The sequence below is a fragment of the Pongo pygmaeus genome, chromosome 8 (genome assembly GCF_028885625.2).
Source record: "Pongo pygmaeus isolate AG05252 chromosome 8, NHGRI_mPonPyg2-v2.0_pri, whole genome shotgun sequence".
Taxonomy (NCBI): Eukaryota; Metazoa; Chordata; class Mammalia; order Primates; family Hominidae; genus Pongo; species Pongo pygmaeus.
The window spans coordinates 2,323,442-2,341,332 of record NC_072381.2 but is presented as its reverse complement, the minus strand read 5'-3'; the positions used below and the strand labels follow the sequence as shown (position 1 = coordinate 2,341,332).

Sequence of the window (17,891 nt, the reverse complement as noted above, 5' to 3'; positions counted from 1 at the left end):
CGTGAACCCAGGAGGTAGAGCTTGCAGTGAGCTGAGATCACACCACTACACTCCAGCCTGAGCAACGAGCGAGACTCCATCTCAAAAAAAAAAAAAGAGAATATTTATTTGCCATTTGTGGTTTATAAAGAACTGTGCCAGCTATTTGAGACATAAAGAAAATCATTGAATATCCTTAATTGAATTTACCTTCTACTTAGAAAAATTCTTATTATACAAATAATGATAATACAAGGTAAAACAGAACAAAACAAAATAAAACTGATAAGATAGCAATACAGACAGAAAGCCAGGAAAAATAGGGCCGTGTAGTCAGTGTGACCCTCTGTTGATCCAGAAAATGAAATGATTCACAATTCCATGACTAAGTCCTCCTCTCCCATGGACGTAGGCTCCAAGCACAACGCCTTGAGCCGTGCTAATGTAACCGCCCAGTGGGTTCACCTTGCCGGCTGCCTGGACTCAGCCAATTTATCAAGACAGGGAAATTGCAATAGAGAAAGAGTAATTCATGCACAGCCAGCTGTGTGGGAAACTGGAATTTTATTATGACTCAAATCAGACTCCCTGAACATTCGGGGATCAGAGTTTTAAAGGATAATTTGGTGGGCGGGGAAGGCCAGCGAGTTGAGAGTGCTGACTGCTTTGGTCAGAGATGAAATCATATGGATCCGAAGCTGTTTTCTTGTGCAGAGTCAGTTCCTGGGTGAGGGCCACAACAGATGAGCCAGTTTGTAGGTCTGGGTGGTGCCAGCTGATACATCAAGTGCAGGGTCTGTAAAATATCTCAAGCATGGATCTTAGGAGCACTTTAGGGAGGGTCAGAATCTTGTAGCCTCCAGCTACATGATGCCTAAACCATAATTTCTAATCTTGTGGCTAATTTGTAGGTCCTACAAAAGCAGTCTAGTCCCCAGGCAAGAAGGAGGTTTGCTTTGGGAAAGGGCTGTTATTGTCTTTGTTTTAAACTATAAACTAAGTTCCTCCCAAAGTTAGCTCAGCCTATACCCAAGAAGGAACGAGGACAGCTTGCAGGTAAGAAGCAAGATGGAGTCAGCTAAGTTAAAGCTCTTTCACTATCTCTGTCATAATTTTGCAATGGTGGTCTCCTTAAGGGGCACACACACGCTGCCTTCCTATGAGGGACTGGGACATTGGGGTTTCTCTGACTGGGGCTGATGCTTCTTTTGGAAACTTTAGATGAATTCTGTGGGAGGAGAAAAAAAAATGTCTTTTTATTTCCTCAGTTAGAAAAATGGCCACCAAAGCCAAGCTTTGCCTGTGAGCAGCACAATTAGGCCCAGGCTTTCTGATGCGTGTTAAATAAAGCCAGTGAATTGATCAGAGGCTGTTTTGCACGTGGCATTGGTGTCTGCCGAGTGAGCAGCAGACCACTCTCTACCAAGGAGTCTCTGTGGGGACCATGGTCCCACTGTCAATAAGTAATAGGCAAATGTATGCATGCAAAATATCTCTTCCTAGGAATTGTGGATGGCTTACAATCAACACACCTGTCTAGTCAACGCGCTCCTGCCTTATATGTATGCACAAGAGTGAAAGGAGGTGAGCTTCATTAAATACCACTCGCCTTGTGCACACAGCTTGTGTTGCGTCACGATTGGGCGGGCAGTCACGTGATTCGTGGCTTCTAACTCCATGTAGCAGGTGGTCCACCTCGAAGCTGTGGATGGGAGTCTTCCTCGTGTGGACGGACTCTACAGACTGTGCACGCCCAGTCCCTCCGGAGGAGACGCACAGCACGCCGGGCAAGCCCAGTCCCTCCGGAGGGGGACGCACAGCACGCCGGGCACGCCCAGTCCCTCCGGAGGAGACGCACAGCACGCCGGGCACACCCAGTCCCTCCGGAGGGGGACGCATAGCACGCCGGGCAAGCCCAGTCCCTCCGGAGGGGGACGCACAGCACGCCGGGCACGCCCAGTCCCTCCGGAGGAGACGCACAGCACGCCGGGCACGCCAAGTCCCTCCGGAGGAGACGCACAGCATGCCGGGCATGGACAGGCCTCTGTTCTTGGGTATTTCCTTTTGCTAGCTAATTTAACCAGAAATTGTGCCAAATCCTGAAAGCTTTTTAAAATTATTATTATTAAATGAGAATCTCTGATTCCCTGAGCCACAACACAGGAAACAAACAAACAAACAAAACCATGGCTACTTCCAGAAGATAGAACTGTGCTTCCTAGAGAAAAGTCTTTGCTCAGTGATTCATCATTCTCTCTGATGAATGAGGCGTGCTTCCCAATGAGCCGCAGATTTCTCCTCTTTGCCCCCTCTTCTCTCTATCCCCTGAGTTAGCCCTCCATGCCCTTGGATGCTCCACCCACTTCCTACTTTCTGGAACTACGCTTTTCTCCAGCTAGCAGTGTCTTCTTTGAAATATAACTGACCTACCATTCTGACATCAGTTCTTCACTTATCTGTGATCCCGACCAATATCACAGAAGCTCGAGGGGAGAGTACACAAAGAGAAGAGGATCAGATTTTTCCCCAGATTAAATTGAATGTTTAATATTAATCGTAATATTTAAAATTCAAATTTTCAGTTATTATGCACTACCTCAAATAAATGTGCAATCGATCTGTGCAAATATCACTATTTAAAATTTACAGAAGAAGAAACTAAAATATAAATATTTTAAGACATTCATTCAAGAATAGCATAATTGTAAGTGGCAGACCCAGAATATAAACTCACAACTCCCAATTCTTTTTGTTTTTTTTTTGAGACGGAATCTTGCTCTTGTCGCCCAGGCTGGAGTGCAGTGGCACAATCTTGGTTCACCGCAATGCCCTCCGCCTCCCGGGTTCAAGCCATTCTCCTGCCTCAGCCTCCAGAGTAGCTGGGATTACAGGTGCCTGCCACCAAATATGGCTAATTTTTGTACTTTTAGTAGAGACGGGGTTTTACAATGTTGGTCAGGCTGGTCTCAAACTCCTGACCTCAGGTAATCCACCCACCTCGGCCTCCCAAAGTGCTGGGATTACAGGCATGAGCCACCAAGCCCGGTCCACAACTTCCAATTCTAAGGCTCCCCTGATTGTGGCATTCTGGCAGCCAGCATACAGGATTCACTGACGTGTGGATAAAGTCATCATATGTCACATATAAAAATAAACATTCAGTGACAAAATAAATGCTCATCGACCAATTAAAAGGCAAGTTATTCATAGAGGTATTATATTTCCAAACTTTGGGGCAATTACAGTGTTTAGATGTGGTAAGATTTAGTTTGCATTCTTAAGCACTTTGGAACTTAGCAGATGGTGTAAATTATTTTATAAAACAGAAGAAATATTTTACAACTGAATCAAAATGTGTATTTTGATACTCTAGGTTTTACCAAGGAAATTAGATAATCCTGAATCTGTTTTGCTCTGTAGTTTTTTTAATTAAAAAATTTAAATAAAGATTTTAAAATTATAAAAGTTTTAAATTTGCAGAAGAAGCACAGACAATACAGAGACTTCCACTATATTACACACTCAGCTTCCCCTATTAATAATAACTTAACTTCATGTGGTACATTTGTTCTGATGAATGGACCAAGGTTGATTTTTATTGATTAACTAAAGCCTACCCTTTAATCGGATTTACTTAGTTTTTTACGGGAAGTCCTATCCCTTTCCCACAATCTCATATGCAGGATCCATTTAATCCTATGTATTTCATTTAATCCACATTACATTTAATCCTTGTGTCTTCCTAGGCTCTTCTTGGCCATGACAGTTTTTCGGACTCTTTATTTTTAATGACCTTGTCAGTTTTGGGAAGGGAGTACTGGTCAGGACTTTTGTGGAATATGCTTCAGTTGGGATTTATCTGAGGTTTTTCTCATGACTCAACAGGGTCATGAGAAAAATGCCTGGGAGCAAAACTACAGAAGTAAAGTGTCATTTTCATGAAACCATAGTGCTTGTACATGCCATCATCACGACTTTGCCATTTTTGACGTCAAACGTGAGCACCTGGCTGAGGTGGTACTTGTTGGGTTTCTCCTATGTAAAGTTCCTTTGTTTTTTGTTTTTTTTTAACTTTCCTACTGTATCCTGGGAGGAAAGGATTATGCTCAGCCCACATTTATTGACTCTGTAGGCTTTCCTTTTCCATCTTCATAGTTCTGCCAAAAGGTTATCTAATTGGAGTCACACAGTATGTGGCCTCTTCAGGCTGTTTTTCATCTAGCAATTTGCACTAAAGAGTCATTCATATTTTTTTGGCCAGATATCTAATAATACTTTTATTATTGAATACTATTCATTGCATCAATATACTATAATGTGTTTATTTATTCACTAATTTAAGAACATCTTGATTGCTTCCAGTTTGTGGAGATAATGAATGAAGTTGCTAAAAATAATGTTTTTCACGAACAGAAGTTTTCAAATCAGTTGGGTAAATACCTAGGAACACAGTTGTTGTGTTCTAAGAGAAGACTGTATTTAGCTTTGTAACAAATTTGTGAAGATGTCTTCTAAAGTAGCCGTAACACTTCCAATCCAAGCTGCAGTGAATGAGAATCCCTATTGTTTCATAGGATTTCCAGCTTTAGTTATTGCCAGCTTTGAGGATTTTAGTCATCCTGTGCATTGTAGTATTCCATTGTTATTTTAATGTGCAATTCCCAGATGACAAATGATGTTGAACATCTTTTCATATATTTATTTGCCATTAGTGTATTTTCTTCAGTGAGGTGTTTGTTTAGAACTTTTGTCCATTTTTTCATTGAGTTGTTTTCTTACTGTTTTAAATAATTTTTTTGTATTTTAGAAATAAGTACTTTAGCAGATATAAATGTGTTTTCAAATATTTTCACAAATATTTTCAAATATTTCTTTTATTTGTCTTTTTATTCTCTTAACAGTGTGTTTCAAAAAACAAAAATTTTTAATTTTTACTTTGACAAATTGTGCTTTTGGTGTTGTATCTAAAAATGCATCACCAAATCCAACAGCACCTAATTTTTCTCCTATGTTTTCTTCTAGTAGTTTTATAATTGTTCCTTTCACATTCCCATCTAACTTCCTTTATTTATTTATTTATTTATTTATTTTTTGATACGGAATCTTGCTCTGTCATCCTGGCTGGAGTGCACTGGGGCAATCCTGGCTCACTGCAACATCTGCCTCCCAGGTGCAAGCATTCCTCCCACCTCAGCCTCTCAAGTAGCTGGGATTACAAGCATGCACCACCATGGCTGGCTAATTTTTGTATTTTTAGTAGAGACAGCAGTTTCACCATGTTGGCCAGGCTGGTCTCGGACTCCTGACTTTAAGTTATCCACCCGCCCCAGGCTCCCAAAGTGTTGGGATTACAGGCATGAGCCACTGTGCTAGGCCTCAGTTTCATTTTAAGTTAATTTCTGTGGAAAGCATAAGGTCTGTGTTTAATTAAGGTCATTTCTCCTCTTTGGGATGCCGGAATGTTCCAGGACCATTTGCCTTAAACACTGCATTTTCTCAACTAAATTGCTTGGCTCCTTTTTTGAATAATCAGTAGACTACCTTTGCGTGGCTCTGCTTCTGGATTGTCTGTTCTGTCCCATAGATCTATGTCCAATATGGTGCTGATTTGATTATGGTAGCTTCGTACAGTGTTGAAGTGTGGTAATGCTGGTCCTCGAATTTGTTCTACTTTAGAATCTTGTGGCTACTCCAAGTCTTTTGTCTTCCATATATACTTTAGAATCAGTTTCTTGATATCTATGAAATACCATGCTGGGATTTAGGCTGAGATTGGGCTGACTCTGTAGATCAGATTGGGGAGATTTGATAATAGTATAGAATCTTTACAATCCATGAACGCAGAATACCTCTCTAGTTATTTAGGGATTCTTTTTCAATCTTTTATCAGAATTTTGTGGTTTTCCACATACAGATCTGTGCATAGTCATTAGATTCATATGTAAATATTTATCTTTTGGTGCCATTGTAAGTTTTTACATTTTAAATTCTAATGACTTATTGCTGGTATACAGGTAGGCACTTGGCTTTTGTACATTAACTTTTTATCCCATGACCTCACTGCTCACTTACTAGTCCCAAGAGTTTTGGGGACAGTGTTTGGGATTTTCTCCATAGTAAATTTTGTCATTTACGATGAAGACAGTTTTATTTCTTCCTTTTGAATCTGTTTATTTTCCTTCTCCTCTCTTGTCTTCTCGTTTTCTTTTCTCTTAATTAGCTGGTTCTTCCGGTACCTGCTGGATGTGAGTGGTGAAGGAAAACATCACAGCTTTGTTCCTGGTCCTGTTGGTGAAGCATCCATCCCTCACCCTTAAGATGTGAGCTCTGCCTTTCCTGAAGCATTGACTTTCTTATCATTATGTTGTGTCCTCATTTATTTCTTTTAATCTTCCTTGTTCTGAAGTTTTTTCCTTTTTCCTCTAAAATTAATGCAGCTTTGCCACCTTTCTTTGACTGGTGTTTGCCTGCTGTATCTTGTTCTTTCCCTCTTCTTTACCCTGTCTGAGCCTGTGTATTTTCAATGGGTTTCCTCTAGATAACATAGAGTTAGGTTTTGGTCTTTTTATTTCTTCTGATCATTCTTTGAATTGCTGTATTTAAACCATTCACACTGAAGGTGGCAGTTGCTGTAGGTAGGTCGATATCAGCCATATTAGTAACTCTTTCCTATTCATTGCCTGTGTTCTGTGCTCCCCCCTTTCCTATCTTTTCTGGTTATTATTGAGCATTTTATAAGATTTCATTTTATCTCCTCTCAGCATATCAATTATATTTCTTTTTAATTTTTGCCAGTTACCCTAAATTTTCCAGTATAGATTCTTTAATTAATGTAAGTCATGTTTCAAGTAGTGTCATATCCCTTCCTGCGTAGTGCAGGGACGTTATAAGCATTCTCCTGTCCTCCCTCCTCCCTTTTATGGCATCGCTGTCACTCATTTCACATATTTATGTTACAATACGCCATATTTTTATATTTATACCATTTTCTTTTAGTCAATTATAAGTGGAAAAATAAATATTTTATTTTACTTTTACTTATTCTTTCTTTGAAGTATTTTCTTTGTTATAAAGATTGGAATTTCTGACCTATTTTATATTTATTTTCTGCCTGGAAAACTGCTTTTAACATTTTTTGTGAAAGAGGTCTGATGGTGAAACTGAGTTCTTTTATTTTTGTTTGCCTTGAAAAGCGTATTTTTCTTCTCTTTCATAAGATGATTTTGCTGAATGTAGAATTCAAGGCTGATGGATTATTTTTCTTTCACTTTAAATGTTTCACTGCACTGTCTTATTGATTCCATGTCTTCCAATGAGAAGTTTGCTCTACTTCTTATCTTTGCTCATTTTTAGTGAAGGTATCTCCCTAAGTTTCCTTCTAGACTTCACTTTTGTCTCTTGCTTTCTGCAGTTTGGATGTGAGAAGTAGGTATCCTTACTTCGGGACTTACACTACTTGCTGTTCTCTGTCCTGGATTTGTGGTTTAGTTCCTGTCATTAATTGTTGACAATACTCAACCATTAGTACTTCAGGTAGTTTTTCTATGTTTTTCTCTCTTTCTTCTTTTTCTAATACTACAATTATGCATATATTGCACATTTTGAATTGAAGGCTTATGAGTTTGTAAAAAGAGCTGACAATCGCTAAAGCTATTTCCATATTGTTTAAAGATGTGCTTTTGTTTTGAAAAAAATAGAGACTCCAAGGACATGACAAAATACTATCTCAAGTTTCTTTCTAGACTAGAATTCTTCACCATTGATAGAACTGGGATATAGAGAGTGGTTTTCCTTACCCATTAGGGTAGGGTCGGCAAGATTTTATCTCTTCCAGGTTTCCACATGCTCAATGCTTTCTCTAGGCTGTTGAACTTATAAAATGCAGTTACAAAACGACTTCAACTTAATCAGCTTATCTACTATTCTATTATCAAAGTCACTTTGGGGATGGTTTTGAGTGATTGGTTATTCTTTTCATTATGGGTCATATTTTCCTGCCTTTTAAAAATGTCCTCAGCTGGGGGCAGTGGTTCATGCCTGTAATCCCAGCACTTCGGGAGGCCGAGACTGGCAGATTGCCTGAGCTCAGGAGTTCGAGACCAGCCTGGGCAACACTGTGAAACCCCGTCTCTACTAAAATACAAAAAATTACCTGGGCGTGGCGGCGTGCACCTGTCGTCCCAGCTACTTGGGAGGCTGAGGCAGGAGAATCACTTGAACCCAGGAGGCAGAGGCTGCAGTGAGCCAAGATCACAGCACCACACTCCAGCCTGGGTGACAGAGCGAGACTCTGTCTCTAAAAAAAAAAAAAGAAAAGAAGAGAAAAGAAAAAAATGTCTTCTGAGATGTTTGTATGTCAGACCTTGTGGACTTGACCTTGGTGGTGTTGGATATTTCTGTATTCCACCAAATATTTTAGACCTTTTTTCTGGGATGCAGTTAAGTGACTTAGATATAGTAAACCTCTACCAGGTTTTGCTATTAAGCTTTGGTAGACAGAACTAGAACAGTATTTAGCCAAGTGCTAATTTCTTCACCTCTGGGGCCGTTCTGGGTAAACTCTCTCCGAGCATTAAGCTTGGGCAACCATAGGGCTCACCTCATCTACTTCCCATCTCTCAGGAGCCACTGCCCCTCACTGCCTGATGTCCAGTAACTCTAATTTTATTGCTTCATGCAGTATTTTTTAGTTATTTCAGAAAAAAAGCAAATCCAATCCCTGTTGCCTCATCTTAGCTGAAGTAGACTCTTGCTTGTGCATTTTTGAGGGTAAAACATTTGAATATAATTCTAACTTTGGATGGTTGTATAGTGTATGATAAAATGCAGAAGACATGCCTGGGAGGAGATGTACTGCTTCCTTCAGAACAAGGATAAAATTTTAGATTCTATTATGCCTCCAAGATTTAAAAAGTTTATTTCTGTCTATAAAGAATAGAAAAATATCATCTAATTATTTTATATTAAAAGTGTTGTTTGTCTTCTTATTAAATAACCCCTAAACATCTTATACAATGCTAGATTTATATAAAAATACATATGACTTATTTATGTGGTTTGTTTAACCCTCATACAAGATATGCATGTTTTGTTATTATTGCAAAATAAAGAAGGAAAGCAAATTTGGGTAAAGAAAGTGGCTTAATTAAAGTGATTACACAGTGAGTAGATAATCTGGGATATAAACCTATCAGACTTATTCCTGAATTTACTTCTCTTTCACTAAAACATTGTGCTTTAAACACATTTTCTCTTTCACAAATTTGTTTAAAGAATAAGTTTGATTAATACATTTGTTACCTTTCCCTCTGATGTTTTACATTAAACTTAAGATGTGAAGCTTGAATTATTTTATGGTATTTCTCAAATAAAAGCCTTAACAACCTATGATATAATTACAAATCATACCTATAAGGCCTCATTGAAAGAGCCACAAAGGGAGCATTTAAGTTAATAACTCATGGTTAGTATTTGAAAGAGAAACTATTAAGATTCAAGCTCAATGATAAAGCAGGCCTGTTTCAGTAAAAGTTCTAAGAGAAAAATATGAGTCCAAACTCCTAAGGAGATTATACTGCTATAGATTGGAACATAAATGCCCAAGAAGACAGATGATGAATATCCTTTAAAGTTTGTGAATCTTTAAATGCAAGCTGGAAAAATAAGCCTCCATTGAATTTTTATGATATTCTCTGCTTACTGGATCCGATAAAGCACAAAATCAATATTTCTGCACAGTATTCAGTTATTATTGTAATTTTGAGTTAGAACTTGATAATTAAATAAATGTAAGTGCTTTTCGTTTCTAAACCATTTGGAAAAACTATTATAAAAACCTTATGTAGATATCGATTGAGACACATAGTAACCATACACATAATCTTTTTTAGTACATCACTAGCTTCTCCACTGGTAACATTAATAGAGACTAAGATGAATGCTAATTTAGATGCATTTGGTGGAAAACAGCTCTTTCCTCCATTGAGATATGATTAATAATTATAATACATAATGCCTAAACACTGTCTAATGAGCCTGAAAACACTAAGTTAAATAAACACATTAACCTTGTAGCCTGAGTTAGAGTTAGCATTCTATAGAACCAGACATTTCCCCATGGCACATGCAATATTAATGGGATTTCACGCCTGGACTAAGACAAAAGGCTTTCCTTCTTGGAGTTCTATTTCTTTCAACATTGGTTATCTATGCAGGTGCAAAAATTTTTGTTGAATAGTAATTTTATTCTGAGAGGAAATAGATAACAGGTCATGGTAGGGAACCTCATTGTAGAGGGTTGCTTTGACTGCAAACTTGCAAGGGCTGTTTAGGAGGAAGATAGATGGGTGGAAGTCACCATTGTTCCTTCAAAACTTCATCTAGAATTGTCTTCAGACAAGTGTCATTCGCAAATTCAAGATAGCCTGGCCGACATGTCAAAACCCTGTGTCTACTAAAAATACAAAAATTAGCTGAGCATGGTGGTGGGCACCTGTATTCCCAGCTACTTGGGAGGCTGAGGCCGGAAAGTCACTTGAACCCGGGAAGCTGAGGTTGCAGTAAGCTGAGATCACACCACTGCACTTCAGCCTGGGTGACAAACAAAGACTCTGTATCCCCCAAAAAAATAAACGATAAAAAAGAAGGCTTTTCTTCTTTGAGTGATAATGTTCTTTATTAATCTCAAAAAATTGTAAATAATTCTGTTTGGTATAGAGACACCAGTCTAGTAAGATAATCACTTTTCATTTTCATCTCTCTACATATACAGGAACAAACCATCTGGAGAAAGAGCTGGAATGGAGCACATCAGGTCTGCTGTTACATTTAATTTAGCCAGTTTTTATATGATGTGAATTGCATTTGAATCCCCGATCACTCAAGTCACTGATTTGAGTTCTGCACTGCAGTGTATTATAGTTTAAATACTGGTGAAAAATATATGTTTATTTGTGTTTATGACTTAAATTGCCCCATCATTCAATAGAAAAAATAAATTGAATTAGAATAAATTCACTCAAATGCCAAGCATATTCTATATATGCATAATGTTGTAGAGTTAAAAAAAAGATACATTATGTTCTGCCATTGGCCCCTTATAATGTCGTGAAGAAAACAGACATGAATATAGTCAACAATAACGCCCTCAAAATATGAGGACTTGTAATTCTTGACTAGATCTTCGTTCTTTCTGTCACATTTTAGTTAATTCTTTCATCAATCCTCACAGAGATATTGCAATAATTTCCAAGTGGATTCTTTTGTCTGAAGATTTTGCCCCCTTCAAATTACCTCTAAGAATGATCTCCTGTTTTTATCCCAATGCTAAGCCTGCAGTGATGCTTCACTGCTTCAGGAAGATGCATGCCTCAGCAGGACACACAGGGCTCAGCAGCTCACACGGGGCTCAGCAGGTCACAGCCATAGGTAAGCAACCAAAGCACCCTAGACCCCACCACCTCTTTGAATAAAATTACCCAGTCATGCCAGGCTTCTCACCTTTCCCAGAAGGAGTAGTACTTCACACACACACACACACACACACACACACACACAGATGTGCATGTACACACATATACACAAACACATTCAGACACATACACATGCACATACACATACACACATGCACACACACACACAACACACACATGCACGCTACACATACATACACACGTACAGATACACACATACACACACACACATATACACACACTACACATACACACACACACACACACACATATGCATGCATGCATCCCTCTTTCTGTGGCATCCCTGACCTTTTGGAGATTGAGTCATTTAATTATTTGTTTAAATAGCTTTGTAAATGTTCTAATGTCCAGAATATTTGCTAGACAATAACAATGTTTTCCATGGTTTATTATATAAATAACTGTCCTAATAGAAATATAAATTGTTACAGAAGTGCATAAAATGAAATTATTTTTCCAAATGGAGTTAAATAAGAGTATATTGAAGGAATTATATATATTAACCTTGTCTTCAAAAATGAGTAGATTCTCACGGGCAAAGACGAGAGGATGGATAAACAAGGATTTGCCAAGGAGAAGAGGCCAATGTCATATTTTCTCCTGCAGTGTGTTCAGATGGGATTGGAAAGTCTCCCTGTCCCACATAGGTAAGAATTCTGTTGCTTATCTTCTGCACACCCCACCTCTCTTCTCCCTCACTTACTCAAGCCTAGGTTTATCCAAGCCAGCCAAGTGGCCAGGTGGATAATTATATTTCTTAAATTCTTTTGAAGTTATGCCTGCCTACTTAACACATCTCTGGAAGAAGGCATACTGAGATTTCTGAGAAAACATTGCTTTCTATACATGGATGTTGCCTTGTCTTTTACTGTATCTCCTTCCCTTCTTTGGCAAGTTGTCAAAGCATGGTGGATGATACAGTGGATAAAAGAGGCTGCAATATGAGCTGATAAAATGATATCAGCAATAAACTGTATGCGTAGTTCTTGTTACTAAAAAAAAGTCATCAGATTTGCTTAATTTACTGTTTGCTTTTCACAGCCAAAAACAGTTTTTGACCAAAACAAGTTGATAATAGATATTGCCATAGGCTAAGAAAAAAGACATGTAATACTCCAGTTGACAAAATATTTGGAGATGCATTTAGCAACTTCTAGTTTTACTAGTAGCCTAGTTACTGTCTTGGGGACCCACCGATCAGCTGATAATATGTGTGAAATATGAAGAAGTATATTGACAAAACATGCCAATGATTGATTTTGGCCCAACATAAAACTAATAGCACATTGAAAACAGGGTGTCAAGAGTCAATAATGAAGGTCTTTTTGACAAAAGATAGAAGATGTTGTATCAGTGTAAATATTTACCATCCCTTCTATGAATAGACGGATTGATACATAGAATCACAATAAAACCTGGATTCACTATGACCCAACCAATCAGATCACTCAGTTTTGGAGAATAAACTTTTTGAAGAAAATTTGAAACTGCTGGCTGTAATAAGTATTTAGCCAGTAGTTTCAAAGCTTTTGGTGTGTATCACCCTATCTTCAGAAAGCAAATAATGTAACCATCATAACTAAAAGAAAATTAAATCAATAAGCATTTTGCATGAGAAGCATGCAGTTGGGTGCTGAATTTGAATGTGTGAAGCACTCTACAGCAGAGAGAAAATGTTAAGTACACTTTTAAAAACCAGGTACAGTGTCATCAGGAGAAAGGGCAATTCCATGCTGCTAAATACAATCAAATCAAAACCCGAGAACACATAGCAAGAAGATCTTAAACCTGAAGACAAGTCCTTAGACGCTTTGGGCATTGCCTCTACTCACACACCAAGCGGGTGTGGTGGTGCCTGGTTCATATCTTCGGGAACTCTCTTTCTTAGGACTACAATGTGTTTTCTCAGTTTGCCAAAGGATGCCGTCTGCCTGCAGGTGCACTGTGGGTCCAACTCTGACCCCTGACGCTGCCTTTTGTAGGGTGTCTCCTCTGCTCCAAGGGTTGGACCAATGGGAACTTCTTTCTGGAGATCCCTTGTCAGTTGGGTTTGTTTATAACCCACCAATGAGAAGCTTTGAAGATATTTCAAAGATGAAAGAGAAGCAGAAGCCACATTGTGACTCCTCCAAAGGCACAGGAGGAATGGCCAAGATTCAGCAGACAGGAGAATGTGGAGCAAGCTGGGGCTTCCCTGCAGGGCGTGGATGATCTCTGCTGCTCTCCTGTGGATTCCATAATTTCCTGGTGCTCTGCAAGTGACCAGCCGACGTAAGGTGATGCCTTGGAATTCCCCAACTCTTTTATTGCTTTTGTGGGCACCACATTTCCTGTGTTAGAGTCCCTCCTGCTCAAGATACCAAAGTGACACCACCCCTAAGATATGGAACCACAGACCTTGAACTGCCTTGAATACCCTCAAAATGACCAAGTGCTGAGTATTTCATTTACTCAGTGAAATTCCTCACTTTGACTTAAGTCTACTGCATCATTATTTTTTAGTAAATTTCTCATTGTTAGATAATGGTAATTAAATACACCATGTAAGCAATAGAGAAAAATAATTTCAGTATAATTTAGTATCATAGTAACAGAAAATAAATGCATGGACCTTCGATGGATCTGATACTAGCCATCATTTTACCAACTGTCAATAAAGAGGTGCTTGTGATATCTTTCTACCCATATGTGTCTTACTTAGCTTTTTGGGGAGGAGATCATGGATAAAATGTGCTATTTTAGAAATTAGAAGGTCCAATAAGAATAGAATTACCCATCTAAATGACTCATTTAATAACTTAACTCCAGTGGAGGTCCTTGAAGACTATTTCTCTTCACTCTACTTCCTTATTTTGCTCCAAAAAAAATCTGGCTTAGGACAGGTTCCTGAGAAGCAGAGTTTGAAATGGAGGTGCTTGTGTAAAGGGTATATTGAGGGGTACAGTCAGCAGAGACCAATGAGAAAGCAAAAAAGCAGGACAAGACGGGGAAGAAAATACCCACAGTGGGGTGTAGACTGCAGCCTGGCTCAGCTGGCTCCCACAGGAAGCCCCGGGTTGTGCACAGCATCCTAGAGCCTTTCCACCTTGGGACCAGGGGACTTCCAGACCTTCTTGTCAGTTTGCTATAGGCTGTAGGGTGCCCCTAATTGGAAATGGACACAATCTCACAAGCATTTCTCAGGAGTCAGCCCACGCCAGAGTGAGGGCAACTGTCTGGGAAAAATTTTTTAAAGCAGCTGTGAGTGGTTAGTACTTAAAACTCACAACAGCTGAGGCCTGGAGTTGCAGTCCCTTGAAGGGAATCAAGGCAAGTCACTATAACGTTAATCCACTATCAGAGTCATTGCTGTTTTTGAAGAGATTGCGTGTGTTTCTACGGCCTCGGCATCAAAAGGACATGAAAGACAAACTCATAGGTGTTCCTGATTCTTCTTTCTCCATCATCCTATTTATTACTGAGTATTTGATGCCTCCACTTTACTTAATTTTTCTCCTCCGATGTCTTTATGTAAGCATAAGGAAATGCAAATTCACAGCCGTGTGCACCCTTCCCTTTTCTTCTGTGCAGGATCCATGACAGCAGAGCGTGTCGAGTTCACTGCTCACTGTTCACTGCGGTGTCAGCCCATCTGCGTTGCCATGAAGTAATATCTGAGACTGAGTGATCGACGAAGAACACAGGTTTGTTTTGGCTCATGGTTCTGCAGGCCATATAGGAAGCACAGCACAGTGCTGGTATCTGCTACTGGTGAAGCCTCAGGAGGATTCCAGTCATGGCAGAAGGCAAAGGGAGAGCCAGCATGTCCCACGGTGAGAGAGAGAGCAAGATAGGGAGTGAGGGAGAGCCAGGCTCCTTTAAACAACCAGGGCTTGCATAGACTTACAGAGTGAGAACTCACTGGCTTCCATGGAGTGGGTGCCAAGCCATTCGTGGGGAATCCATCCACATGACCAAATGCCTCCCGTCAGGCCCCACCTCCAACACTGGAGATCACATTTCAACATGAGACTTGGAGGGGACAGATACCCAAACAATGTCATATGCTTTGCTTTTCTCACGTGCAACTATATTCTAGAAGTCTTTCCATGTCAGTACACAGAGACTATCCCCATTATTTCAGTTGTGCCAAGGAAACATCATTGACCGAGATAGTCATTTCTCACTAGATTGTCACTGTCGAGACATTAACTCATCCATGTTCCTAAAACTCCATTCGCATGGACACACACCGTGTGTTAGTGCTGCTTCATCAGATATCGTGTTAGCAAAGCAGCCAGTGCAAAAAAAAAAAACTCTTAACCTACGTGAAGCACCAACATGTTGCCCATCCTGGATATGTGTTGTGAAATCAGGTGCATGTGACGTAGACATACAGGTGAAAAATTGCATTTTAGATGTATTTGTTAATAAAACTACATTATTGAATGTAATGAAACTACAAATAAAGTTAAAATTTTTAATGCAACTCAAAAATAGTCCAACAGATGGACTGTGCAACAAAGGAATAGAAATAAATAAAAATCATGAAATGTCTCATTGTTCTTCCCTGCTATGAATAAAAACAAGAATTTTGAAACACTGCAACATGCTCATGTCATAAAACATAATTCAATTTATGTCAATTGAATGTAATAGTCGCCTGATTGGCTTACATCCCATTATATTAAACTTCATTTGTATCTATCTCCGACCTTTGATAAATCAGCTCTTGGCAGAAGCCTAAGAATAAGGGATACTTTATGATACACCATCACAGAACACCTGATCCCACTGGTTTTCTCTTGTGCAGCCATAAACCAAATTCCTATTGATGACTGATACAAGTGAAATTTTACTGCACTATGTTCATCTTTATATTCTGTGATGAAGAAAACATCCTGATCTATGAAAGATAAATATGCTTATTTTGCAATTCCTATCAACATTTATCACATTGAATAGAAACAGTAATAATTAATAATAATAATAAAGTGCCAATATGTGTATATTCTCAAGTTAGTGCAAAATGTATCTTACTGAAAATTGCTTGAATTAGAAAAGCAAGCCAAGAGGGCCTCTTCCTCTCTGGGGTATTGCAGTCTTTAACAAGCTTGAGATTGTGGAACTTGATACTATTCATCCTCCTTTTTGACCTTAGCCAAGAAAACCTTCTTACATGCTTGTCTCTTGCCCAAGTAGATTAATGAATTCAGAATATAATAGATCCCTGAAGTGATTTGCATGTATTGATTAAATGTCATGAGTAAAATGCTAGAGGTTAAATTACTAGAGACACAGGAAATGCAGAAAGCACAATTGTAAGCATTGTTCAAATAAATTACTTGGCAATTCTTCTTGACATATGATTATATTCTTTACGTTTACCCCAACAGCTGCGTAGGTAGTGAGAGTGTGTTGTGCAACCGCAAGAGAGAAAGACGGCTGAGGAGGGGCTCTATCGCTTTGGGGGACTTTGGCTCTAGAAAATTCCTCATTATTTTCCCAGAACTATAAAACAAATGACCCTTGGTTCTAAGATTAAATAACATTTAATAAGAAGCAGACATTTCAAAATAGAGACTGGCAGGAAGTGTACAAACAAAACTGAACTGCAATTAGAAGACTTTGTTGTAGACCACCTCAACAATGTTGACTGAACGTGGATAGGGATGAAAGAAAAATAAAGCCCCCCCAGTAGGCTAAGAGGGCCCTAGACAGAGAATATATTTACACAAGGCAAATATATTCTTTGGCTTATATTAAAGTTCACTTTAATATAATAAAAGGCTTATATTAAAGTTCACTCAGGTCCCAGTGTCCAGCACCCTTAGCCCTCTCTTTGCAGTTCCTTAGAACGGTTCTCTTAGTTCGGCAGTCTGTTAAAGTTCATGCAGGTCCCAGTGTCTGTCTGCCACCCTAGCCCTCTCTCTGGAGTTCCTTAGAATGACCCTCAGGTGGGCAGTTTGGGGTCAGCTTCTGCCAGGTCAGAAGAGCTCCAGGCTTCCTTTTCACATGTTTATCCCAAACAACACAGGAAGCCACGTCATTTATTTCCTGGCACTAGTTCATGCCTTGCCCAGCAATGCATCCCAAGACTGTCACCCCATGCAGAGCTAACTTTAGTTTCTCATAGGTAAGATAGGTCTAGTGACCTAGTATTTCTTCCCATAGGGGTGTTTGATATGAAAGAGGAGATTTTTAACCAGAGCCATTCCAGGATTAAGACCACATCTTGTCCTAACACACAGAGACATATCAGTTTAAAATTGCATAAGACCACGTACAAAACAGGAGACCAGAAAGCATCCAGGAGGAAAACAATAAAAGCTTTAACAAACAGACCTAAAGTACATCAGGAAAAGAATAGTAAGCGTCTGGAATCCTCATCCACAGCACCAGTACCAGGAGACAATATACACGTACATTCAAAGTTCTGAG

The 17,891-nt window shown here is 39.2% G+C and overlaps 1 protein-coding gene across 1 annotated transcript; it reads left to right on the top strand.

Moving 5' to 3' along the window:
• The first annotated feature begins 1,687 nt into the window (after positions 1 to 1,687).
• LOC129006514 (uncharacterized) lies at positions 1,688 to 16,006 on the top strand. Its single transcript, XM_054436222.1, has 5 exons — positions 1,688 to 2,033; positions 10,751 to 10,792; positions 11,310 to 11,406; positions 11,997 to 12,118; positions 15,042 to 16,006. The coding sequence occupies exons 1-5, from the start codon at positions 1,688 to 1,690 to the stop codon at positions 15,119 to 15,121; spliced, it is 687 nt and encodes a 228-aa protein (XP_054292197.1). The 3' UTR covers positions 15,122 to 16,006.
• Positions 16,007 to 17,891: the final 1,885 nt, after the last annotated feature.

Coding starts and splice junctions, on each gene's coding strand:
- LOC129006514 (XM_054436222.1), top strand. CDS start 1,688: ATGGGAGTCTTCCTCGTGTGGACGGACTCTACAGACTGTGCACGCCCA. Junction 2,034..10,750: donor GGACAGGCCTCTGTTCTTGG/GTATTTCCTTTT, acceptor CTACATATACAG/GAACAAACCATCTGGAGAAA. Junction 11,407..11,996: donor TCAGCAGGTCACAGCCATAG/GTAAGCAACCAA, acceptor AAAAATGAGTAG/ATTCTCACGGGCAAAGACGA.